This window comes from Falco peregrinus, chromosome 2 (genome assembly GCF_023634155.1).
Source record: "Falco peregrinus isolate bFalPer1 chromosome 2, bFalPer1.pri, whole genome shotgun sequence".
Taxonomy (NCBI): Eukaryota; Metazoa; Chordata; class Aves; order Falconiformes; family Falconidae; genus Falco; species Falco peregrinus.
This window is the reverse complement of record NC_073722.1, coordinates 96403333-96430697: the sequence shown is the minus strand read 5'-3', so window position 1 is coordinate 96430697 and position 27365 is coordinate 96403333. Positions and strand designations below refer to the sequence as shown.

The window sequence follows — 27365 nt, the reverse complement described above, 5'->3', positions numbered from 1 at the left end:
AGCGGGGCCAGGAGCCGCTGCCCTGGCTGGACACGCTCCGCATGCCGTGTGCTTCGAGGCCGCTGCTGTGCCTGCTCGGGGCTGAAATGGTTGGGGTTTTTAGGCTGTAATAAAATAAGCCCTCTTGTGTCGTGGCTGCCTGAATTATTACCTGCCTAGCACTTCATTATAAACACATTTTTTCCATCTTGATACTGGTTTCCTGCCATTTTATTGCTTTTAAGGTTCTATTTTTTGTTTTATTCATCTCTTCCAATCGATAGAAATACCCTGTTGTTAGCAAGCAGCAAAGGTGGATGTGACTGATGTCCTTATGGTGGAAGCAGAATCACTTTCTGCTTGCTTTCAGAGCATTTGGGGAAGAGGAATGGGGGGCAGGGGGAGCTTTTAAATCTAATTTTTGAAGATCTCTATAAAGCATAACAAATTGCTCAGGACAGGTAGCTGAATCCCCCGCTGCCGTTACTCCAGGAGTTGGGATTGTACCAATGCGGATCTGGGGCCAGTGCTTGAGATCCATCCTCTGGTGGTTACTGTTGTTCTTTGCCATGACGCTAATTAAAAACCACCTAATGAGATTACCTCCACCTGTTACGGAGAAGTAGTTTGATGGAGGAAATCCTGCATGTGTATGTGGATGCACACACTTCTCCTCATAGGCACAGCACTGTTGGGAAGTGCAGACTTCCCAGAATTATTCTCTCCAAGGTTTGCTGTGGCAAAGATTATTTTTTTTATACACCCCCCACTCCACACACGCAGATTGCTGATAGCAATAAAATGAAACAGAGAACTGAATTTGAGAATAAATTGTTTAGATGATGCAGCACCAGACAGAACTATTCCAGAAGACTCGGTCGGGGATGGATTTGCTTTCCGCATGCCTGGGTCAGGCAAACCCTTCGGCTGGGATGTGGTGAGCAGTGCCCTTGGAGTGCTACACAGATTAGAGATCTGTAGACCTTGGGTTATAAATACTAAATTTAATTCAGTTTTTATATATACACATTTATACAGCCCAGGTTGCTTTGTGACCATGGGCATGTTTTAACCTCTCTAAACCTTGTAAAAGGTTGGTGAAGTGCTGTGCAAACATTGGGTAGCGCTGAGACCTGTTGATAGCAGTGTGGTTTCCTGGTTCCCAGACCACGGTTTAATCTACTAGATAGGTTGGTTGTTTTTATTCTGGGTTTTCTCCCCCAGGCATAGGATCTGGGGCTGGTTTTGCTCCAGCAGCTTATCTGAAGACTTTCAATAAGCAGGACACGGCAAAAGAGTGGATTTTGGTGATGAGGAGGAGCCAGGCACGTGCTTTTTGTGCTGGGAGAGTGGTCGTCACTTGGCCTGATAGCAGACGGCTTCACTTCTTGTGTCCTCTCTTCCTCATCAGTCATCTTCCCCTCCCCTCCCCTCTTCCTTACGTGATTTTATTGTCTTTATTCACAGTCCATAGGGAGTCTTCAGAATATTTGAAAAGTTACTGCTTTAACCCTTGGTGTAGTAAATGCTGTATTCCCTGTATTAAGCAATAATTCAATTAGATTGCATCCAGGTGGGGTATGATGAGATTATTTTTTTTTTGGTGTTGCAGTTTGATCTTGCTGTATTCTTATGCAGCAGGAGTGTAAACGTGAGTCTGGCATCGACATCAGTGGCAGGAGGATTTTGCCTGTAGACTACTTTGGAGGTGAAAGAGAAGGGATCCTACCAAGTCAGTAATTCAGAATAAAGCAGGGAGGAAAAGTACATTTTTGCTGTCTTTATTGTTAGAATCCAAATTACTTTCTTCATCATGGCGCTACTAAAGGCTGAGGAAATCTTAATTTAAGCTTTTTCTTGCTGCTAAATGAATGTGGGAGGATAAAACCTGATGCCTTTGAGTGGATGCATCTCTGGTGTGTTGCTGACATTGGAGAGATGCTTTATTGTCTGGCAGCAGAAGGTCTGCCTATTCATTTTGAGCTTTTGTCACATCTCTTCCATGGAGATGCTGTTGCATATGAAAGTCTGATTGATACGATGGCAGAGGTCAGGAGGGTAATAGCTTTAATGGTATCCCCTGAATCAAATCAAAAGTCTTCTAAAAGATTCTGTTGAATTTGATACCAAGGATCTGGTAGCATTCCAGGGATTCTTCTCTCCACTATTAAGCATATAGCTATTACAAAAATTAATGTTTGCCTGTTGTTTGGTTTTGTTTTTTTCTAATAGGTTGTTCTGCAATAAGAATGGAAAATAACTGCTTCTCTTTTTTTTTCTTTTTCTTTTTTTTTTTTTCTCTCCCTTCTCCTTTCTCTCTCTCACTCTGTTTCAGGGTTCCTCAATGCATTTGCCTGCCATTATTTAAGGAGCCTTTACTAAAAGCTTCTGGATTGTGTTTCTGAGCGGACAAAAGATTTTTGTATTCAAAATGCTCATAAAGGAATATCGTATTCCTCTTCCGATGAGCGTGGAAGAGTACCGAATTGCGCAGCTGTACATGATACAGGTCAGTAACGTTCTGGCCCGTGCGGATGAATGCAGGCTAACGCAGGGCTTCGTGTGGAAGAGTGGAGTATCGCTGCAGAACTAGATGCTTTAAATGTGAGGTTTGTGTGTGCTGATGGGGGGGAAGTAATGCAACAGTCTGGGTGACCTACCTGGGGAAACAAAGGCTCGTGGATAGGCTATTCCTGTGGGAAGGAGCACTGAGCCTAAGTGCTTGGGTACCTACCTGGGGGTGATCAACCTGTAGGGCTTAAGCAGCTGTTGCTGCTCGGTTGCGCTGCGGTTGCTGGTCATGCCAGTTCCAGCTGCAAACCAAGGGCTTGTGCGCTTTTGTTGGGAAAATAACAGCGTAGTATAAATTTGAGAGGGTAAAATTAAGGTATAACTTTGAAACTGGGGGGGATAGGGAATCTAGATGTAATACTTCTTTCCTTCTGTACCACCATGGAACAGTTACAAATCACCGTGAAACTTCGATTATTTTTAATAGGTTTCTGAATACTGATGAGAATTTTTGTTGAATTCCCTGTCTTCAATAAAGCAGTTAATTAAAATGTTGGAGTTTTTTGCAACTCAGATCCTCTGTCCCCATGTTCTCCCAGAGTTTGAAATCCATCCAGGAGCATTTTTAAAAGGAAATGAATCTGAACTATTATTTCATTGTCCCACGCTTTAAATAAAATTTAATTTTGCTCCTGCAGCAAAATGCATATCTAATACTGAGTTTGCAGCAGAACCCTGCTTTCTGCGGCAGGTTGAAGTGATGCTAGAAAAATCTGCTTTGGCTTAAAACCTAAAATGAGTTAAGGGGAAAAAAACTCAAACCAACCAACCTCCATAACCAAAGAGAAAGCACAACTCCCCTGTTTCTCACCTGACCATCTAACTGGATTCCTTCAAGGAGCCATGCACTTGGACTTGACTGTTGTACAGTCCAAGTACAGTCAAGTGTACGCAAACAGTGTGCGGTGTGTGTTCTCCAGTAATAACAGTCAAATTCCTTTTTCTGACACAAATGTATCATCTTTGTGTGTTAAACCTAAATGTTAGCATAAATGAGTAAACGTTTTGCTTAGGTGACTTCATTTTTCAGTGTCTTTTCCTGCTGCTCTAGCTGCTTTGAATATCGTTGTAATTATTTTGTGACAAGTTTTTCTTCCAAATTTGGCTCAGCTTTTTGAGTGAAGAGCTGGTTCATGGAAGCGGTGTATCAACTATGCAGAACTTGTCAGCGAGCAGCAGAGCATACAGGAGAATGATCTGATTAAGAAGGAGGAGCCCACCTGATTTAACAGGATGAATCTTAACTGGGGAGCTTCTGGGGGGGCTTCCTGTGGGTTGTGGAGGACTTGGTCAGGGGCTTGGGTTTGTTCACTTTCAGAAGTTAAAATACTTACTGTTATTTTATTAATGCAGAACACTGGGTTCCACTTTGTTCATTTGACAGTGATTTTGGCCACAGCTTAATGTCAAAGGACGTGATAAGCCGTTAAGGTTCCATGCAAGGGGAAGTTCACTGGCCAAGGGAACAACTGAAGAAACGACACCTCCGAATTGCTATCCAGCCCTGCTTCAGCCCTGCTCTGATTTTCTAGGGCATTGCTAGGCAGCAAAATAAGGCTTCCCCTTCAGTCAGGTGCGATAGCTGGGGTGGAGTCTGACCGCTGATCTCCCTCCACTCCCCCGGAGCAGGGGGGTAAGATGTAAATGCTGCTGTAAAAGATGTAAGAGGTAGCCCAAGAGCCAGGTGAGCTAGAGAAATGCACGGTGAGCAAGTGACTCTACTGCTTTATGTGTACAACTAGTACAAGAGAAAAAATTAGCTGTGTTTTTTGTTGAAAATACTAGTCTCAGCTCGAATTTGAAAAATAATAATAAAAAAAAAAAAACCAGAAAACCCATTTAAGGTAGAACGTAGAGTTTATATTCTGTTTCTTAGTGTTTGGTAGCAATCTGCTTCAACTCTTCCTGAAATTAGTGGGAAGATTCCTGCCGACTTCAATGGGAGCTTTTCCTAGACCATGATATTAAATGTCCTTTTTTTTTTTCCCCGGTTTGATTTGAAAGTGGAGGTTTTGTCTTTGAGGCAGGCACTGGGAAGAGAGCAGTGGGGAGCATGACTTCCATTCTTTTCAGAGAATGAGAAAGTGCTTCGTGTCTGTCTTTTTATTTTGCCTCTGAAATGCGTAAGGAGGCCACAGGAGAAGTAAGTTCCGTATGTTGAAGTCCCTTAGGGGAACAAGCTGAGATATCTGTATAAAACAGCGCTGTAGAGGTATTTCTTAGAAACCTTTGGCTGAAACATAGAACAGCATGATTTGAAGTAGTTTCTGGGGAGAGAAGCAATTCTTAAAAGTAGAAGGTTCATTTCAAAGACGTTTGTTCTGTACAGTATGGTGTCATTATTGCTGGAAACACTAGTCAGCCTGGTCTTCTAAGAAGCAGTTTTCCAACAGTATAAAAAGGAGATGTCACAATTGTTCCTCAAGGGTTTTAGAGAGCCTTAAGCATGTACCTGAAGTTAATCATTCATTTAACTTCAAGTTCATGAGTGCAGATTCCCATTAAATGCCAAACCAGTTGGTATAAAGTTGCTCTTTTAAGAGTAATAAAATAATTTTCCTAGATTTCAGCATCCTCCAAAGGAAAGTTTTCCAAAAGGATCCTCTGACCTGAAGGATGACACAACTGGCCCACGCAGTTGCTCTGGAGACCCTTTCTGTGGAAGCAGTGCCTCAGAACCACGTGGGTAGGGATAGTCAGACTCGGGTTGTAGCCCTGCAGTCCATTTTCAAAGGTGTTCTCATGGACCTTTCTGCTTTGCACCAGAAAGACCTCCAGTCTCCCTTCATGAGAGAACACTGTCTCCTTAGAAGTCTTAACAAAAATTTCCACCGGGTTTTATGTAAGCAGCATCACACCCAAGTAGCAAAGGATCCTTCCCTTAAACTGGGGCAGGCTGTACTCGTGTTTCCTATGTTTGCTGGATGGGAGAATTAAAACTGTGCAGTATATAATCCAGCATCTCTGTTGGTTCTCTGCGCCACTAGGCAGGCAAGACATGCAATAAATCTTTGTGTACATGCCCCTGTTACTCTAGTTCCTCTTAAAGTTCTCCAGGCTGGTGTATAAAGCTGTGAAAACAGAGGTGAGTGGCCTGCTGGTTTTCTTCTTAATTTTTTTTAAAATCTGAGGGTGAGGCGAGGGAACAACAAGTCTCTTAAGTGTTGCTTTCTGTTAGCATCTGAAATGTTATCTACAGACAGTGGTTTCAGTACTTTAAGCAGCACTTAAATTCTTTGATAAACAAGTTAATTTACTTTACAGTGAAGGGCTTAATGTATCCTTGACTTGCTTGAAGCTTAGCAGATCTGAACCGAGTTGCTTTTCTCTATTAAATTTTAGACTATCAATATCCGTATTTTCATGGGAAACCTCTCACGCAGTGTTGTCAGTGTCTTCAGGTTGGGAGCCCTTGCAGCGTTAGCTGCCAGAGCAGTTAGGTCTTAGCTTTTCCACACACACAAGGGTTTTTTTGCATCGTTGCTGAGGTTTTGTCTCTTTTTCCATGCAAATTAAACCAGTGATTTTTATATCTGAGCTCAGAACCAGTGATCTTTCTTCCCTCTGTGACCTGGGTTTTTTATTTTGGTGCATAAAATGGGCAGAATATTTCAAAACGGTGAAGCCATTCTTTGTACCTCTTTCCTAGACAATAGCTTTGTAGTGTACCATTTTCCTAAGATCTGTACACACATTTAAAAGCCTGTCCTACTTCCAAAGTTGAGAGGTCTCTAGATAAACTCAACTTCAAGAGTTGCCCATAGACTGGGAGAGCTGCAGTTTGGTCTGGGGAAACTGCAGGCTTCTGCCTGACTGTAAGCAGAAAGCAACTGGAGGTGAGTGCTGAGGTGGGTGTCATGATGCACAAACCACTTGGGGAGGGGACAACTGTAACCTTCTGTCGGGATTTCTTTCTCCCTGTGGAAATGCTGAACTGAGGACTCTGTCCTGGATGCCTTCTCTGACTCTACGCATCGTATTAAAGACGGTGCGGTATTTCTGTCTCTGCGAGGACTTTGGTCCCTGTTTGGCGCAAAGGATGGGGTTATACTGTGTTACACATTAGATAGATCTTATTGAGGGCTCTGCATATTTGTGTCTCAACAGCTGTTCTTTCCTGCAGCGCTCGCTTCCTTTTCTTGCGTGTTTAGGGAACCTGCCTTTCTGTACACATCCCTCTCACCCCGGAAACAACGCACGCTTTAACGTTAAGTCTCTATCTCATAAAAACTTGTGCTTCAAGACCTGAATGTGTTTGTCAGAAAGATCAGTATGTTATTAGCCAAAGGTCAGTCCATTTATCTTCTTAATAACTTTCATTACTGTCATTCCATATGCCATGAGATTCCGAGAGACCGTTGCCCTTCTGACCCTTACATGAGATGAGAGAATTCCTCTTGTTATTAAATCTTATTTTTATATCGGTGTGCATAGCTTACTTTCTCTGCTGTAAATAACTGCAGCCCTCATTTTCTCTGTGCAGTTTTCTCTGAGTACTTGTGACCTTCCTCCAAGGATAGCAGTATACTTCAGAACTATTCTTCTGGACCTAGTGATTGCCTTTTGAGGATGAGACTTACTTTAAGATGCTGTGGCATCCTTGTAAGCTAATAACATTATTACTTCATTATTCAGCACTTTGAGGGTCCACAGCTGAGCAGAGACTCTGGCCCGTGTTTGAGGCAATCTGGTAAAGATAATCCATCTGCTCAGCACTGTCTGCTGAACTTGGGATCCTGGGAATCGAGGCTCTTCTTATCTTCTAACATGAGCCTCTCTTCTCATGTTAGTCCCTCAGGGCTTCGCATTTATTGCCTTCCCTGAGAAATCAGAGTGTATTTCCAAGTATCTGCAGTGTGCTGTAGCTACCTGTTGTGGCTGCTGCTGGAGTACCCTAAATTGCTTTCCTCCTCCAAAGGATCATGGTTTCTCCATCATCTCAGTGTCCAGACCCCTGTAACTGTCCTGTCCTGTTTTCTTCTTCATTTGCGTGCACCTCTCGGGTAGCACCTTTGAGGACAGACTTCAAAAACTTGCTTGGTGGCAGTAATTCTTGAGGCCATGTCCTGATACCTCAGTGAAAAAGTTGTGTCCCTCAGGCTGTGAGCTACACTTGGCAGTTGCCAGCAGGCTCAGCAGATGGTGAAAGATTGATTGAGTGGGGGAAAACAAACTAACCCTTCATCTCTGGACACTGAAGAAGTGGATGGCTGATTATTTTTCTTGCGTTTGCAGATGCCTTGGCCATCTGGACAGACAGACATATATATGCTTTAATTTTAAAAGCAGATGACACTGCTGACAGCTCTAGAGGCCCTGGAAGATTCACAAGACTGAAAGCAAAAGCCTGGTTTGAAGCTTTTCCTCCAATTTTTATGCTGTGGCATTAAAACCTGTGACTTCTATGTTCTCTCCCTCTGGTTTTCATAACCTTTTCTTTGTGGTCATGAGGACTTGCATCCCTCTGAAGGGGGAGAGTAAGACGCTTGTAATTGCTTAGCTGGGTGAACAAGGGCGGTACAGGTACGTGCGGTGCTGTCAGACTTACAGTCTAATTTGCACAGGTGACAGTGGCACCTGTACAGGTTACTGTTTTGGGAAAATGTACAGAAATAACAAACATCTTTTCTACGTTTACTTTTTTTTTTGTTTTGTAGTCATTATCCTGGAACAGTTCTTAAACTGGCTGTTATTCCATACCTGGTGAAAAGAAGATTGATTTTTAGAGTAGTGAACTACGTTTCCTTGGCAGTTCACACGTGCTTGCTTTCTTCACCACAACTGAGTGAAGCTGAGATAAGGTTGTAACACAAAAAATATTTTAAACTTCAGATTTGTACTGGTTTTAATACAGGATACAGCACTGATAATCCTGCTGAGCTTGTGGCTTTATTTTTTTATTCTTATAAAAGATTTCTAACATGTAGACAAAATCTCGACTGTAGAGCCAGATTAGGTTCTCACTCTTTCAAATACCTGAAAGCAAGTAATGAATTAAGATTAGGAAAACAGTGGGGATTTCTTTAAGCCAGTCCTCCAGTATTGTAGCATACAGCCTGTTGTTAGTGAATAATTGCACTGGCTTCCTAAATCTAAGAGATGTAATCAGAGGATAAGAATTGATCCAAAATCACCCTGAGCCGAAATTTCATCTCTGACTTACATTAAAATAATGGGTGACTTGCTTTTACCTCCCTTTAAACTAGGGACAGCAATTCTCACAGATAGCGTTTGCGGAATAGTTAATACAGTGAAAAATCCATTTAATGACAGGGAAGGAAATACCTAAGGTAGGATGAAATACTGAGCTGGAAGTGTAGTAGACATTTTGAAAGATGGAGTATGTGGGGTAAACAAGCTTGAGGTATCTCCGTAATAAAGCGATTCCTAATTCATGTGCCTCTGGCACATCCAGCCCTCCTCCATAGGAGTGTGACTTGGTGTCTGTAAGGCTAAGTGATTAATGAGTGGTCATGAGAATGGTTCTCTTAATGCTGTAAATTATTTAGAGTCCTGCACAGTTGATTGCCCCCCAAAATATCCTAGTTTCCTACAAACAGCTTCATTAATATCTAGACCTGAATCTAAATAATGCAGTGCATACAACATTTCTACAAATCGATGCTGTGCATATTTCTGCTCTCTCTTGTGAGAGAGCTGCTGACAACCTGTCCTGCCTTTAACTTTTACAGCTTTTTTTAGGAATGTGTTTTACATTACAAGAAGAACATCCCAGACTGATGGTGCCGCAGTTGCGGCGCAGGTAACGTGCGCTCGCTCAGGTGAGAATGGTCCCTTCTTCAGGGCTTTCAGCACGCTCAGCTTTGCTCTGCTTCTCCTGGCTGGGAGTCTTGCAGGATTTGGGGCTGGAAGCCCAGAGGGAGGAGGTTCTTGCAGCTGCAAAGGGCTGTGATCCCCACCTCAAACAGCTCTTGGTAGAGCGAAGGGGTGGCACGAGCAGAGCCAGGACCTCCTGGACACTAATGTAGCTCCATCAGAAAGCAGCTCTGCATGTGCTTCTCTCTGACAAGATGACCCTTCATGGGTGACATCCTCTTCTTTCTCCTTGTGTGCTTGAAGGCAGCATTACACAGGATTGAGGCACAGGGCAAAAGGCCAGCAATTCCTGTGGGATAGTCCCAGTTCTTGCTTGATGAACTTCAGGGAAGAGCCCTGCAATATCCCTGCTGCAGGCAGCAGGGTGATCAGATGGCAGCTCCCTGCAGAGCTGGGAAGGACCCAGAGGGGAACCCTCCTGGAAATTGCAGCTAATCAGCGCTGGGTTGGGAAGATAGGTGCTGACTACTACATGGTTGCTATAAAAATCTTCTGCCTAATCAGCTAATGTAGTTGGATATCCCCAGTGAAACCAGACTGTCGTGATGGGGAAGGGCAAAAGGTACCTGGCTGTCCTGATGGCTCTGAGCGTAATCCTGGAGCCACAGAGTGTGTGGGACAGTCCCACTCCTGCTGAGACTGAGTTGCTGGGACTTCTGATCTGCCAGGAGGATGCATCACATGCAAACCCAGTGTTGGACAGGGATGTGGAGGTGCTTCATTGACCTGTAAAGTGAGTGGATCTGGAGGGGACTGTGCTCACGGTCAGCAAAGTGTTAGGTCTCTGTGAGATGTCTCTGTGCTGACAGAGGTCTCCTCTTTGGCCACCTGATGCAACAGCCTGGACGGTGGCAGTCTTTCCATGGCATTATGGCTGTTTCCTCCAGGATGGGGAGTCTTCTGATTTCCCTCCCCACACACACTTCACAACTCTTGTTTTAGGACCCTTGTTTTCAGCTGGGTGGTGGGATCACTGAAGAGCAGGTTTTATGTTCAGCTGGCAAAGCACGTTGTGGGGGGGAAGGGGTATTGCCTCGACAGAATGAAGCACTGCACGTTGCCCAGCCATTGATCAGCCCAGGAGGAGGATGTTTAAAACAGCTGCTCTTTTGCCTTTATTAATAAAGCCATTGATGAGGAACAGATTTCTTCCCCCTCTCCCCAGGCTTTCAGGTCATTCCTATGTGCACAGTGCAACGAGGCTTGCTTAGAGTCAAAGGGCTATGGTAAAGCCTCATATTCTGATCATTATCTTGTTGACTCATACTAACCTTCCTTTGCTAAATAAGTATTGACACTGGCCCTTCATGTATTATACTTTTTTTTTAACAGCACTAATTGGATTAAAATAATTGTCATGCGTGAAGGATGCATGTTGGAGCGCAAAGGGCACGCGGAAACCTCAGCGGTGGGCACCATGGTTACTGGTGACATCACTTCATTTGCTGTTAACAGCAATGATTTGTGTTGCAGCGCTGAAGCCTGAGTGGAGGTGGCCTAAACTAAACCCAGTGGATTGCTGATGCAGTCTCCCATTGCCATGGAAACAGATGTTGCAGTTGAAAGTTGCCTGCATTCATAATGTGGTGCACATGGTGTAAACAAAAACATGGTCCTGTGGTGTCAACCGCTTGGAAAAGGGTAGGAATAGTGCTGCTGGAGGGAGTGGGAGATCCCATTGCCGTTGGGCTTGGTTTCCCATTCAGGTAGTGCTGACTTACCTGTGCGGGATGAGATACAGTAAGCCTTGCCTTTGAGAAACAAGAACGAAACTCACAAGTCCCTTATGGTCCTCCAGCAGTTTCATCATTGAGGGACGCTCAGTCTGACGTGATGTGGATCGTTTCTGATTTGTACCTTGCAAAGTGCAGGCACAAAAGTGCTGTTGAAACCCATCCTTGGGGTAACAGGGTTCCCAGCTTCTGCCTACCTTTAATCTTGTCTTTTCGTTACAACCGTTAAGACTATGCTCAGCTCCTACAAAACAGGAGTAGAGAAGCTTCCCTGTCTTCCCTCTGAGGACTGTTTTGCTGTATTTGGTTCAAGGTCCCTACTCAAGCCCAATGAAGAAGACTGCTGCATGGTGGTTAGCGTGCTGAAATGGGGCTTGAAGGATCTGGGTACTAAACGTAGCCCTGCCGGCAGCTCTGTGCCTTCAGGTTACTTTCTCCCTCTTTAAAGTGGTGCTCTCTTGTTGATTCCGTCATCTCTAATGATAGAGGATGCGGCTGTTCTGGCTGTGGCACAAAAGCCTTTGACAGCCAGAAGTTGTGTGTGCTGTTCTACTTCAGCACTCTACTACATTAATAACAGTAAAGGTGATTTTTATTTTTAATTTCATTCACGTAGCTTCCTGTTTGCTCTTAGAACATGTTATGCGCCGATAAAATTATGCTGGGTTTGATCTGATCAGAAGTTCTCCTTCTTGGCTTCCATAAAAGTGGTATAGTACCATTGCCTCTGCTCCCTTCTTTCACTAAAAAAAGCTCCCTGATTATGGTGACATGATTTTAATTGAGTATTTCAGGTCTTTGACACACACGTTTTGGAAAGGAAAAAAAAAAAACAAACAACAAAAACCAGCTTGGGAAGTATGACTCTATTGTACTTTTAGGCTAAACCAACATTTTGTTTTCATAGTCAAAGACCTGATTTTTGATTACCTGCAGTAAATGCTGACCGTGAATGGTGCCTGGTCTATCGGATGTCTGTATCAGTGGGCAGGAGGTTGCCGGTGGTGAAAACAGATTGCTTGTAATGAATTAGATGTCAATTCAAATGCTCAGAAAGGAGTGGTTAACAGAGCACAGGGCTGAGTCATACCGCAGCAGGAGACAGCTGAAGACAGAGTGAATATACCCATGTGCACACACGTTGTCACTGTACACGTTATCCACATGCAAAAATCCTGTGCTGGGACAATGTTTGAAGAATAAACCATGCATTAGTTTCAGGACCTTTCTGGTATTTTCCAGTGTATCTATCATTTGCTTTCAGGTTGTAGGTGCTGTTTAATTCTGGCTTGCAGCAGCTCTGGCTAAAACTGTGCATCTGTTGTCGTGCTGTTTTATTTGTGGTGTTTGAATGCTAGTAGCACCACAATAAGCCCAGATACATGGCTGGGGCTAAGAGGCTGCTTTGCTTATAACCTCTCCCAGCACTTCTGTAGAAAGCCATCATGTGCGCAGCACCAGTCATAGTTTAACTGCTACCTTCTCAGTACATGTGGCTTCTGCTCTTGCACAGTGCCTGTGGGTAAGGAGATGGTGGTGGCTGGTAGGCAGCTGCCTGGAGCACATTGAGAAGGCAGTTGGCGAGGGGAAGAAGTCAATGCTTTGGAAAATCAATTAGCAGAGTGAAATCTCCATCAGCCTAAAAAATGTCCAACTGGGGATAGTTGGGAGTATTTTTCCCTTAATGTGTGGAAGAGTTTGAAAACGAGTAGTATATTCCACTCCCAGCTTAACTCAACCCTTTAGATCTTAGGTGCCTTTGTACTTCCTTTCTAAAAATGAACAGGAAAAAAAAATACACCTGATTAGTGAAACCAGGTCTTAAAAGCTATTCAGTGATGGCAGGAGTCATCCATCCTGACTAGCTTCAGGCTTTTTTGTTGTCTGGTGGATTGCATGAGGCAATTTAGGCTGTCTCTGCTTCCCAAAGGACGGGTCTGTTTCTGGGGACTTAATTGGCATTTGTGGTAGCCTTAGCATCCAAACCAATAAAAAAAATACTAGTTGGCCATAGAGGATGTTTTCTTAGCCTCCCTTGCCACAACAGTACGAGCAAGTATGTTAGCCAGATCCTCTGGGAATATTTGCTGTCGTGTTCTTGTTCAGTGGGTACATAGATGCCTTTGTTTGCTGTCATTGTTAATTGAAACCATCAACCAGCTGTAAACTTCTTGTATCCATATCTGTGTTTAAATGGGGTAAAAATAATCCCAAGACTTCAGTGTTATTTTAATGGATTCTCCCAGAAGGATTTGTCTGGACTATCAAAATACTCTGTTGCCAAATGGGAGCTGGAGGAAAAAAAAGAAAAAAACCCAACCCCTTCTGGTTATTGTTTCCAGACAATTATTTGTGTCTTCATTATTCATGGACAATAGGTCTACCAAGCATAGCGCTGTCAGTCTTCATAATTCGAATAATCTCGAAACTGTCACAGGTCATCAAAGTAGGCCACCGGTACTGTGTAAATACATTGCTGTGATGCACCAAGAAACTTCATCGTGAAGGTAGAACATGTCAACCTTTTGTCATCGTTATCTAACTTACTTAGATTGAGGGGTTGTACTGCAGACAATAATCAGTGGTAAACAAGGTAAGATTATGGCTATAATCTTATTTTTCAAAAGCTAGAACAATGTCTGGATTGCTATTATCACCATGCAACCTACCCTGGCTTTACTGTTCTCTGCGGTACCATTGCAGTGCTGAAAGTAGTCAATTACAATTTAAAAAAACCCCAAACCTTTAGAAGAAACTAAATGACTGAGCTGTTTGCTGCTGTGGGCTTTGCAGAGATTCTCCGTGTATGCACCTGAGCCCGCGTGCAGCCTGTGCTTTACCCTGGGGCTAAAACACGAGGAGAAGGGCTCTGTTGGTTGAGGATAATATTCTTCTCAATGTTCTTCTGAGCAACACTCTGTTCGTTGGTGGGGTTGGTTTTTCTTCTAATTCACCAAAAGCAGAAGACGACTAGTTTAATTTCCACAGCCTGACTTGGGTTTTTCTCCAGCTGATGCAATAAGGCGTATCTTAACTGTTTCATCGTGCATTCTTGTTCTGTGACTTCTGTTCCTCCAGCGGTGGTGAGACTCTTAAAGTTGGGGGGGTTTCTGCTGCCGTCAGCCAGTATTCCCTTACTGAGCTGTACCCTGCTAGAAAAATGGACACATTGCGTTCAGTCACCCGGTCCAGCGCAGCTGTGCCAGGTCAGGGTTGGGAGATGTGTTCCATGGGGGTAGCGAGGCGCACGGCTGGCTGGGGACGGGGATGGAAGCTCTCAGAAGTGATCAGCCTGCCTTTGCTAGTGGAAGACTTTGTTTACAGCCGTTTGTCTCCTGTTGCGAAGGGCAGATGATAAATGGGGTTAGGCTAGCCCAGTGTTTAGATGACATTCATGGGAATTATTCATCTATGATTGTTATGGTGAGGTCATGTGCTGTGTCCCATGCTATGCTGCTGTGCCAAGAGATTTATTTTAATAGGAGCCTTTAAGTAACTGGCATTCTTGCTAATCATGCTGCATCTGCTTCTCTGGGTTCCCTGTTATGAGTAATTTAATGCTATTACTTTAGCTAGAAGGGATCTGTGTCACCATCTGTCCTGGGAAGCTATTGATGGGGCTGTGCAGAACATGGAGTGTCATCAGCAGAAGAGAGGGGCTTCTAAAGGGATGACTGGATTTCCTGTTGTAATACAATGTAAGATGGTTTACTGTGATTACAGCTTAGATAAGTTGCATATCAAGGCTGTTAGCTACTCTTTAATTTTGTTGGGGACCGCTCCTCATATTTATATAAAGCAAAGATACTGCTGTCAATTAGTAGCGAGTAGTAATAACAAAGGTAATGTGCTAAATAAAGTATCTTAATTCTCATACAGGCACGGGTCTATGAGGCTGAAACCTTCAAGACTGACCCTAAAATGCTGGCACAGCTGCCACTCCTGTCAGACAGACACTCTTTGGAGAGGGCTTGGCAGACACGTTTCAAGCTAAATGCTTTCCTCATTGATGGGTATTTTTTAATTATTGTTTGTAGACCACTTCCTCGTAACAAGTCCTCTCCACGCTGTAGCTGAGTCACAGTAGACATGAAGAGGCTATATGGTTGAAGAGCAATTTGCTTTTCACGTCCAGAAGTGGTGTGCCTTCACAGGACCACTTAGGCACGGAGTGTCATCCTGGTCTCTCAAGTGCATGTGCCTGATGTCTTTATTTTTAATGTCTGCCAACCCTATCTTCTTTTTGTCTTTGTGACTAGTCAAGAATTGTACTGTTCGCTGTCTAACCTGCGTTTTTCAGTCCTTCCTGACCTCGCTGCGGCTTGTTGCCTTCTCAGCAAGGGAATTGGTAAGGATGAGAGCATGCAGGGCTGGGAAGCAGCTTTCCGTGGCTTTATCACGTGGAGTTTTTCTTTGATCAAACTGTCCTTCCCAGTAATAAGTTACGTTGTGTTCTGAGTACAAATTGGCTGAACTCAAAAGATAGTTTGGGGTATAAACTGCTCAGCTGTGATTTTTTTGTTGGCTTCTTTGTCATGCAGAGATGCAGCTCTTGTGTTACATTCATCTAAGAAAATGTTCTTGCTTTCCCTTGTCATACCTTATGTAGGTAAGTGACAAGCAGGAGGAATGTATTGGGCCAAAATTGGTGTAAGGCTTGCAAAGGGGTGAAAAAGGCTGTGGGCTGGAGGTGGTCATCTAGAAAGGCTGAAGGAGGAAGCATGTCTTGCTCTCAGAACAGGGTTCGCGGTCTCTGCAGGAGCACAGAAGTGAATAAAATAACCAGAAACCAGTCTGTTAAACCACTGACTTCCACGAAGAGTCTCAGTTAATTTGGGTTTTTCCCTTCTTCCTTCAAGTGGTGGGACCATAGCGCTATGCTACCCACCACGTGTCCCCCGAGCGGACGGCTGTGTCTGAGAACTGAGTGTTAGCGGTCCCAGGCTGTGGGGAAAGCTGCTTATGGAAGTATCTGTGTAAAGAAAAAACTGGCTGATATTGCAGGTTCACCAGGATTCTAGCTATAGAATGAGAACCAGGCAGCTCTTCTTCATGTGGAGAGGTTTTTTGTCAAAACTGGCTAAATGGGGAAAGAAAAGTGGAGAATGTCGGTGCCAGCTCTGTGTGTCTGGGCTGTCACAGCCGCTGCCTTCAGATCAGGGTGGTTTGAGCAGAGGTCCTCCTCCAGCCCCATGGTTATGAATGAATTGGTGTTTGTTCTTCTGGATTGCTTTGGATGTTAACCCATTTCTTCTTGTGGTGAAATAAAAAAACCTAGATCCCTCAAGTGAAGCCTGTGCAGAGCTGAAAGGTGTTTCATCCCCCCAGATGGGTAATGCTGATGAGGACATGGGTGGTAACCGTTCTGTTTGGGGGCTGAGGGCATCGGCAAGTGTCTTGTGTCCTTTGCCCCAGCCTGAATCTTCCTCTCATGGATTAGGCCACAGTTCAGGAGACCATCAGAGCCTGGCTTTGCTTTCGGTGCTTGTCTTTAGTCTTCTCAAATGGATCAAACTGGGGAGAAACATCCTGCTTTGGTCCAGCTTCCGTCCATCAGGGAATGGAACAGAAGAAAACAGAGTTCTTCGGGGAACTGTATTAAGCAAGGGTGACATGGCATTGCAGGGTGGGGGTGCCACGGGCTTCGATGAAGGGAAACACCTGTTGCAGGAGAGCTCCCTGGCTGCTGCGGAGCTGTTTGATGGGAGGTGAGGTCAGAATCGGCATCACAGGATGCTGAAACTTCAAACTTCTGGTCGTGGAAGCTGCTGGCCCTTTGCATGGTTCCCTGCAGAGCTCCAAGAGGTGGAGAGCTATAGGAGGAAGGCAAGGCGTAAGGTGTATCTCGGGTGTAGCTCTGAAAGGAAGAGTATGAAATGGCATTCTGAGAAAGAAAGCCTAGAGGCTGTGTTTATCCGTTTTCATATCAACCATGGCTATTAAAACAAAATAAATATTCAGTGGTTTGGTTTTCTACTTCAGGTGTTTGTAAATCCGGGGACCTCATTCTGTGTAGGTCCGGCTTGGTGCAGTCCTAGGAGGTGCTGAGTCCACTCAGTGCTGTGGATTTCTTTAGAAATTGAAAAACTTCTCATCTGGGACCAAAACATAATTGAAGACTTGCAGATTTGACTGGCATTGCCGGTGACTGTGCAGTCTAGAACGGAGTTTTAAATCCCACTGATGTACGATGCTACATCTGATAACTTGGCATGAAGAGAACCTGTCTTTCCTCTGCTTATAATCCCCACGTGCCTGTGCCATAACATAAAACACTAGATCTCTGTCATTTGTACCGAACGCTCAGACCAGATGCTGTGCAGTTATTCTGTCTGACACATCCGCTGTGCCTGCTGGATTACTGCCTTTTCCAAGACCTTTGAATTAACCAGATTTTTGGGTCATCAAGATTATTTAATGTTATTGTCATAAATATTTGTACAAGACTTGATCAGTGCTTATATAAGAGCTGAAAGACAGTAATTTGTTTTAAGAGGATGTGTGTTTTAATGAAGCGCCAGCTGAACGATAGAAATAAACTGTAAAAAAGTGCTTTTCTTTTGCAGGGCTGTTGCAGTTTGTGGGTTGGGGAAAAAATGACTTTTTAGATTGTCAGTTATTTAGATTTGTTGGTTACAGCTATTTAAATTCACTTGAGAGCTCTTTAAAAAGATGGCTGTTTACTTCTAAATAGCTGTGTTGGCTTATCGTTCTGTCCTCAAAAGATGAGAAGCTGATCTCTTGCATCTTATTAATCACTCTCTGTTAAACCATGTTATCCTTTGAATTGTTTGTATGCCGAAAATGAGAAGTTGTTATTGTGTTCTATTTCACAGTTGATTCTTGTCTAAAATTCCATATTTTTTTCTTAATTTCCAAAGTACTGTGCTCTCAAATACAAACAATAATCTCAAAATACTAACAATATGAATCTGTTGTTTGGGAATGATGAAGGTTATACATCATCCAATCTGCTGAAATGTGTTAGAAATGAATAAATATTTGGTTTGCCTCTAGCTCTTCTTAGAAGCACTGAATTTAGTATTTTTATTTTTTTTTATTGAAGGAATTTTTGCCAGGTTTCTCGATGAGGGACAATACTACAAATAAGCCAAAATACGGAGGCTGCCAGGGGGTGCTGCGTGCATCCTGGCAAACTTGAGTTGTTTCTTCTAAATATCTTAATTAGCAGAGCATAGTCTCCAAGCTGTTCTTAGAGAGCTGCTGCCATGCCAGACCACAAGCAACAAGCCCCCAAATCCCGTGGTTTTAGGTTGTAAATAGTCTTTAGCACTGCGATACTGCGCTGAGGGTGTGTATGATTCTTTGTGCTGCACCATCACAAGAATGTGCCAAGTTGGACCAACTCCCCTTCACCGTGTCATGTGCTGATGCAAAAGATTTTTATGCCGTTGGGCGGTTCGTAGCTGGAGCCAAGGTTCAGCGTGCTCTCAGGGAGTGATGTGCTCCTGTAGGAGCAGGAATTGCTGTGTCATTAGGTCTCCATTAAAACTGTCTTTTAGTGTCCAAATCAATTGTTTTTCCCCAGGACCCCTAATAGAATCTGTGTTCCTCTGTTGGCCAGATTAGTCTCTAAATCTTTCCTTTATAATCTCTAGGTTTGGTGATCTTACTGCCAGGGTGCTGCTATAGCTCTGCTGGAAGCTTCTCTAGGAAGCTCTGCTCAAAAGACTTCATAGAAACCATTCCCAATGTTCTTGTGCTTTGAGACCGTGGTATATGCAATGCACTGGAAGGTTTAACTATGTGATATATTTTCCCTTTCAGAAAAAGAGCAGAGAGGAGACATGTGGCGAAGGCAGCGGAGTAGAAATCCTGGAGAACAGGCCATACGTGGATGGACCGGGAGGCAACGGGCAGTATACTCACAAAGTGTACCACATTGGTATGCACATACCCAGCTGGTTCCGGTCAATATTGCCTAAGGCAGCTCTTCGAGTCGAAGAGGAATCGTGGAATGCCTATCCTTATACAAGGACAAGGTAAAACTTAGCAAAATGTTTAGAGCTGTTTCCCTGTTTAGGGAGAGGAGTTGCTGTCACTGTGTGGCAGTGGCATCTCTTCCCTGACCAGTAACATCCTTTAGAGAAACCGGGGTCAAGTCCTAAAATTCTTACACAGTGCTTAATCTCAAGAGTGTGAGTGTTGCCTGGGCTGACTGCATATGTATTGGAGAATTTGTGACTGGTTGCTCTAAAATGTGAGCTGTTTTGTCCATGAAAGCGTGGGAAATCTGGAATGGGTTTTATTTAGTCTTGTATCCTGCGCTGCATGTTCTACTTAGTGATGCAGATACCCACTAGCTCAGCGAAGTTACAAATGTGCACGATGATGGGACAGTTGTCATGTCAGACACAGTCAAGTAAGATAGAACTTGTTTGTTCTAAGGAGGGGAAAGTGTGGGGAGAGAAAAATCTTAATAAATAAATAATTCCCGTGCTTCTTTTCTGGGAACTGGCTTACTGTCATCTAGCTAGAAAATAACAAACCTACATCCTATGGCTTTCACCCTGAGAAGGGAAGAGAGCCAGAGGCTCTGCGGAGTCCTCTGGGACCTTGTTTCAGCTGATTTTGTTTGGGAGTACTTCAGATACCCTGAAATAAATAGCCTTTATGCCAGTTACTCTGGTTTAGAGCATTTACCCTTTTCCAGATTTACAAGCCTGATACTGCTGTCATCTTCTGTAATAAAAAGTTTTTAATAGCTGTTTTAATTTTTATCAAAAGCCTGGAAAAGTTTCACAGTTCTGGTTTAGCTGGTTTAGCTACAAATCACGTTGGTCTGGGGAAAGATGGGGAGTCAGTGTCTGCATGCAGGCGGTTGCCCATAACTAAATATAATGGAGCTGTCTGACTTTCAAGTGACTAAAGTCCACTTCCAGCAGTCTGGTTTTTATCTGTTATCTTGAAATGCCCGTGAGTCAATCAGTTGGCCAGAAAACCTGGTGCTGCACAAAACCAGTCCGTATTTCATTCTGCCATAGATCCCTGGCAAGAGCTCTGCTTTCCTCCTGGTAGAGGTGCATTTCCAGGGTGCCTTTGTACTGCTATCCGAGTCATAAAGTAACTTGTTAGTATAGTGAGCCGAGAAGTTCTCTCCTTACTGAAAACTGCTATTTTAAAAAGTCTGTCCTGCAAACAGTATCCTGCAGGAGACACTGTCAAATTCACTTGCAGGTTTTTGTCCGTGTCTCTGCAAAGTGAGATGACTTGGTGGTCCCCTCAGGCTTTCTGCTTGCTTGTTGCCAGCTGGGAAGCTGTTGCTTGGTCAGTGTGGATGCCCGGTCTGCAGTAACTGTGTGGCGTGCATTGGCATCTCCTCACCTGTAACCCGTGTCACCCCTTGCGGGGAGCACACCCCTTTGCTGTGGGCTGGGGGGTTTTACTAAACCAGAGCTGTTCCAGGGAAGGCACATGTACAAGGCGAACTCCTGTCTTGAGAAGTTATTAAAGAAAATCTCTTTAATCTGTACAGTCGGTTTTCAAGCATATCTGAAGTAAAACGTGAGTGAAGGCCGGCTTGGATTTGAGACTGATTTTGTACATCTTTTTTCTCTGTTTGCTGAGCTGAGCAGGATTTACTCTAAGCTGCGTTGTTCTCACTTTCAGGTATACGTGTCCTTTTGTGGAGAAGTTCTCTATTGATATTGAGACATACTACAAAACCGATCCAGGAGAGCATGGCAATGTGTTCAACCTTTCTCCTGCAGAAAAAAGACAAACCATTCTAGGTGAATAGCCTCTTCCTTTTTCCTGTATTCTGCCCTTTTTTTTTTTTTTTTCCCCCCACTTGATATGTCCCATCTGCCTGTCCAATCCCCCCCAGACACACACCTGCATCTCTGTTGGTGGCAGGCTGTGAGGTAGGGTTACATCAAGTGGAGCGAGGACACCTGAGTTCTCTTCTAGGCTTGATGTAAATCACATGGAAATCATTTGAATCTCCCGTTGTAAATTGAAGCTGATGCTTTCCTGTTTTACTTGTCTTATCCCCCTTGGGAGCCGCACATCTAATGATTTTTGGCGTTAATATGTGGAAATAACCATAGAAGAGGAAAACATTGTGTAATTGTGTAGCTCCTTTGCGTGTATGAAAATCATTCCTATCTGCGCTTCTGAAACGTGAACATGTGTTTCATTTTTGCTTCCTCTCCTTTCAGGCTTGCCCTCATGCAGGTTAACACTTCAGCTTTGCAGCTGTCTTTAGAGGTTTGGGTTAATGAGCCTTACATATGTAAAGGTTTAATGAGAAAAGGGAACATCTTAATAAAAAGGCAGAGAATGGCAAGTGTCACAGTGATTCCTCTGTCTTGCTGTCTGTCGTGGTCCCTGCCCATGGCATGTGGCAGGGAGCAGAGGCAATTACAGCCGTGCAGGGGGGTGAAGCATCCCATGCTCTGAAGCTGCTGGGACTGGAGAAGTGGTGAGCTCAGGCTGGCTTCAGGAGCCTCACGCTGTGTGGGTCACAGCCGGGGCTCTGGGGAAGGACATCCCATGGCTGCTCTGGCTTTCCGAGCGCTCTGGACCTACGGGACATGGCAGTGACCCCATGCGATTTAACTTGAGCCTGACATGATTTAAACTTCTTTGGTCCGAAGTGGAGTTTGATTGTCCTCGTTCCTAAGCCTGTCTGATTGGGCTTTTGATATGGAGCAAATAGACTTGAGTCCTGCTGCCTCACGGGGAAGTGTCGGAATTGCTGTCTGTCTTGGGAAGTGTGATCCTGCCCTTCAATCCAAACTTCAGATGCTTCTGCTGAGGTCTGGGCTGAGGGCTGCAGATCTTTTAAAATAGGTTCGTTCACTCTGCTCCCGTTGCAGTTTCCACTCCTCCATTGTTGGAAGTGTTAATTGGGGCTTATGTTAAACTTTCTACCTTCCCTGGTACATCTGGTCTAACAGTAGCATGTGAGGAGCTACGAGTAACCTTGCTTGATGAACTCCAAAGATAAGATACTGAATGGGTAGTGTCTTTTTGGTCACAGTGCTAAGAAAGAGCAGGTCTCATTTAACGGTCTCAGATGAGGCAGAGCTGTAGCACTGTGAGTGATACTAGAAAAAGCTGAAAGATGGAATGTGCAAAAGACCTTTTGGGAGCTAGAAAGACAGAGTGTGCAGATCTGCCAGTGCTGTGGATCTGCAGTTGCTGTGGGCAAAAACATCTATTTGGAGCAAAGCTTCTGTTTGCTGGAACTGTGTGTACTCCTAGTTCCGCTGGCAGAGCTGATCACTGCCCAGCAGCAATGTATAAACAATTTAAATATCCGTTGTTTATGTGTAAGTAAAAAGAAACTAAAGTGCTGTAATGCTTCTGGTACTTACTAAACCAGAAATAACTCCTGAAAAATGGTAATTTTTTTTTCTTTTGTTCAGGAAGCTGAAATGACTGTCTGTTTCTGTCCTCCTCCTATAGATCCTATCGATATTGTTAAAGATCCTATCCCTCCGCATGAATACAAAGCTGAGGAGGATCCAAAGCTGTATAAATCGGTGAAGACGAGAAGAGGCCCCCTCTCAGAAGACTGGATTCAAGAGTACAAGAACAACCCTGGGAAATACCCCATCATGTGTGCATATAAACTGTGTAAAGTCGAGTTCAGATACTGGGGGATGCAGTCGAAAATCGAGCGGTTTATCCATGACGTTGGTGAGCATTTATAATCTTGCGAAGTTCACTCTCAACTCCTTAATGTCATTTCTGAATTGAAACACAAAGGTGAGGTATGTGCAATGTATCATCTCCCAGGACGTCTGTGAAGAGATTCTCAGATCTGACCACTCTTTTTCAGAGCTGTGAGTCGGTTCAGAAAAAATTCTGTCACTTATGATTGTGGTATGTATGAATCCAAACATGTGTAGCCGGTGAAAGGGGTTGAAGTGCTGTGTAGGCAAGATCTCGCATTCTCTCTTTTTTTTTTTTTTTTTTTTTTTAGATAAGTATTTGTCGGTTAAACTTTGCCAGATCATTTTCAAAATCTGCCAGTTTTCTTATTGTGAACAAAGTCTTGAAATGCTGCTCAAAGAAATAAGCTTCATTTCTGAGCCCGAAGTGGTTCCAGAAAACCAGTCCCTGGAGCATCCCTAGTTTCTCTCTGCCTTGTGACAGGGCTGGTGGCTCTCTGTGTGGCCGTACATCTCTGTCCCTGGGGCTGTGGTGGTCAGGGCTCTCCATGTCACTGTGCTATGACGCACCCACTGACAGCTCTCAGTTAACGAGTAAACGTGCTGCTTTGATCAGTCCATCATTCTTAGGTCAGTGCATTTAAGGAGGTCCTGTTTGTGTCCCAGAGGTAACGAAGGGGAGGCAGTGCAGGTCGTAATTTGTTCTTTGCAGAAATTCTGTAACACAACTGATACAGTTTCCACAAGAGACAGGATCTATGGCCAGGTGGAAAACCTGAAGAATGTTTTAAAGAAGCATTCTTGAAAGTATCTCAAAAAAAGTGCAGAGCCATGGCTGTCCCCTGGCAAAGAAAAGGCCAAAGAAAGGCTGTGTAAAGGATGCTACCTACTGTCTGTACACAGTAAATCCTCCTGCGTGACCTCTACAGCTGTCCTTTCTGTACGCAAAGCTTCTTTGAAGTGCCTCATGCTAGCGTAAGTAATTTTATAGCTCTTTTCCGTCATACTGTGCTCCTGAGAGCTAATGTGGAAAACATTGATAGAGCAGTGGAGAATAGTGTGCGCTGCTCTCAGAATAGTCACAGGTTGCTTGCCTAAAGCTCCTTTGGTTTTGCTTTACCCACAGATGGAAGTTTTTACCTGTTTCAGAATGTATTACAAGTGGCTCTCTGCAATGAACTCCCTTGGTGTCTTGGTGACATGGGTTAATTTAGTGTATACTGCAAAACATGGGGGCAGAATAACAACTCCATTGTATCTGTTAAATGAAAAGGAAGCATGTGACTCTTCCAGTTGTTCAGAGGTGTTTGGCATAGATTAAACTGTGGTCCCTTAGAAACAGTTCTTTTGTATTTCATGAAAGATTGCCTGCCATTTTCCTCTTGATTGAGGCTTTGCAGAGAGCCGAGCCAGCTCATTGTCTGCCTTTCAAAAGCCTTTCCACTCTGTTATAATGATGGCAAATACTGTTTTTCAGAGTGGTTAAGATGCATAAAATCAGAAAAGTCTTTAAGGCAAGACAAAGTTGAGTGAGTGAAAAGTGAAAGCAAAAGCTTTGGGTAACTACAGAAGATGCGTAGCCTCCCCCTGCGATGGGATAGCTGTGGGGAAGCCGTTAGTGAGTGGGAAGAGTGCCACATACACCAGAGACAGCAAGGTATGAGAATGTTTTATGTTGGGAAGATGTGGGCTACAACATGACTGATCAGGCTTATACGCTGACACCAGTTTTGGGGTTTCAACTGGTGACCGAAAGCAGATGGAGACCTTGGTGCATTGTGTAGCCAGTGGTAGACCCAGCTGGCAGGTGCTAGAGGTGGTCTCGTGGGCCAGCCCCTCCTTGGTGTTCTTCTCCTGGTTCCTCTGTTCCTCCCGGCTCCTGCAGGTTTGTTTCTTGGGGCATTGCCACGCTCTGTGCAGGGTCAGAAAATGGAGGCAGAAACCAAGAGTGGGATCCAAACTCTGGCCGAGGCGGGGAGCAGTACTTCCCAGCACAAACTGCAATCGGAGAACGAGTTGAAAGAAGAACACATCTGGGTTAAGTGATGGATGGATTAGGATATGTAGAGAGGCTACTGAGCACGGAGGGAGTAACTCTGGGGGATGGTGTTGAAAATGTTCTCAGTCTTGCTGAGTGCAACAGCCATTTTTTCTGATGACTAATTGGACAGTTACTCAGTGCTTTGACAGCCTGAGACACAGACTAAAATTGTGGGCTATTAGTCTACTTGGCTGTAATATTTGTGTGCTTTTTTACTCCTTTCCCATAGAATTTAAGTTTAATTGGACTGGCACTGCATAATGTTCTGCTCCCACTTGCTTCGTAATGGTGCACGTGGGCTATGATTCTTTTGTTGTTAAAACAAGTGTGTTGCCTGTGTATGGGTTATTGATTATATACTACGGCAAAGTGTGTTCCCATCCCAGTAACTGGAGCTTTGTCTAAGCCACTGCGTCTTAAGCTAAATATACTCCAATTCTTGCACAGTGAAGAAGAAGTGGTTTTAGAAAGCTCTTTTGCCGAACTTTTGCTTCACTAAAGCATTCAAATGAGAAGGTTCATCCAGAAGGACACTGCCTGCTGGGGGCTGCAGGTGGAGTGGTGTCTTTTCAAGGGTAGGCAGGTTGCAGTGATGTGGATGTGAGCACGGGCTTTTCTCTGTGAGTGGTCTGAGCAAGGGAGGGTAAGGAAGCAAGCAGATATAACCGCGGGTTGCCTTTGATCGGATACCTTCAGATAGCCAGAACTGTGCTGACGAGATTATGGGATCTGTTGTGACTGTCAAGGAAAGAGTGTTGCACAGGGAAGACCAGGCATCCTCTATCTGCTGCTGGGGAATTGTGGGAGTGCATTACAAAATGCTTCGGGATATTGCCACTGGGTACATAGTCGATAGGTATCTGAACAGTTGCTTTATATGGGTAGTTGAGGGGGTTGGGGGCAGGATTTGATGGTGGGGGTTTTAATTGGTTTTGGATTTTTACGTGCATTGAGGTTTTGTTACGTTTATTGTTTTTACTTCATGTTGAAAACCAAACCCGGAACTACAGACAAAAGCTTTTTAAATTAAGCTAATCATTATTATAATACTGTCCTGGCTTGTCTCATGGTCATTCACACTTCCTTTTGTAAGGTTAACTTCAACACCACAGTCCGCAGGCAAATCATTTACAAGAATCAGCACCTCATGGATTCAACCAGTCTTTGAGTTGTTGAGGTGGTGAGTTTGAAAGGCAAGTGATGTAAATGTTTGCGCCCTGCTAGACTCTTCACAGATGATCTTTCTGTGCAGCACAGTGGGAAATGTTGTAATTAAATGAATGCAACAGTGACAGATACTTCTGAACTCAATCTGCATGTGTACGTGTGTGCGTGTGTGGTTTCCTTGGGCTTTTTTTTTTAAACCAAAGGCTAGCATGCTCTAGAGAAATACTAGACTTGTTAACTACTGATATTACTGAAATCAGCTGGTATTTGCATCCTTATGCAAAAAACGTTCCTGTTATTTCTATGGAGTTCGGTTGGTGACTTGCCTGCTGAGACGGCCGGGTTATCCTCCGGTTCTGGGAGCAAAGGCTCAGATGACTGTGGTACATGCTGGGTGGAGGGGGAAAACCTCCTCTAAAACTCTCCCTGATTCTCCTGTGCCACTTGGTTGTCTCCTCACAGCAGAGTCACTTATTTTTGAGACCGTCTCCTACCCTGCAGTTCTTCCCTGCTGCGCCGTTGGTTTGTTCTGGGGGTGAGAAGGGACCACGCACCCCCACAGCAGGAGGTGGCAGGGGGTGGAGGGGTGTCACGCTGCCGGAGCCTCTCCCCAACTGGGCTGGTTGCATTCTGTCCCACCTGGAGTAAGGTGACTGGTGGGATGCTGTGCCCAGCCTGTCCCCCGGCCAGCTGCCCCTACCCAGGGCGAGCATGCTGCAGGCTTGCAAGGCAAACTGCACGTGGGCTGCAGCCAGCTGGGGGGCACGACTGGAAAGCACAGCGTGTGGGACTGGGTGCAGGGCAGGGACTTCTCGGGCAGAGGAGGAGATGTTTGCACCTCTCTTCCTTCCACAGAGAAAAATGAAACAAACCGGACCACAGATGCCTTCAACCACTGTGCTGATGGGCATCTGTAATCTGTTAAAAAATTTTTTTCCCAGTTGTGCTGGGTCTGACCAGTCTACTCTTTTTCATTTTCCAAATAAAATTTTAATTTTTCATTTTTCAAATAAAAAGCTCGGTTTTCTCTAACATTTTGATTAAAAAAAACACACACTTGAAGACTTGATTATTTTTTTCTCCATTGCACAGGGAGGGAAGCAGTGTCTGGGTAGGTGAGGTCAGTCATTTGTTGCTGTACGGTGAATCCATGTAGCTGCAGGGGGTACCCGGCGTGTCCTCTGGATCTCTGCTGCCTACTGGAAGGCTTCAGCACTGCAGACTGAAGATTATTTCAGTGATATATTCACTGCTGTGCACTCAGGGACTGCTCAAGTTTTCCATCCTTAGCAGTGAAGATGTTTTTCTGCAAGCCATGGCTTTTATTTTTTCATTTCTTTCATACCTGGACAGCCTCATTCTTTCCCAGGTTTTCTCCCAGTGTTTAAGAAAGAG

General features: G+C 44.3%; 1 protein-coding gene across 16 annotated transcripts in view; it reads left to right on the top strand.

Moving 5' to 3' along the window:
- The window catches only part of PITPNM2 (phosphatidylinositol transfer protein membrane associated 2), a 141415-nt gene that overhangs the window by 67292 nt on the left and 46758 nt on the right, over positions 1–27365 (top strand). For 15 of the 16 annotated variants that reach the window (XR_008745584.1, XR_008745585.1, XM_055794499.1 and 12 more), the window contains 4 exons: positions 2315–2488; positions 18909–19123; positions 20751–20872; positions 22554–22787. Coding sequence is in view for 14 of the 16 variants with exons in the window: in XM_055794499.1 (XP_055650474.1) it covers positions 2411–2488; positions 18909–19123; positions 20751–20872; positions 22554–22787 (649 nt within the window). In the remaining 2 variants the exon portion in view is untranslated. The remainder of the gene's footprint in view (positions 1–2314; positions 2489–18908; positions 19124–20750; positions 20873–22553; positions 22788–27365) is intronic. The other variant, XM_055794503.1, reaches the window with a different exon arrangement.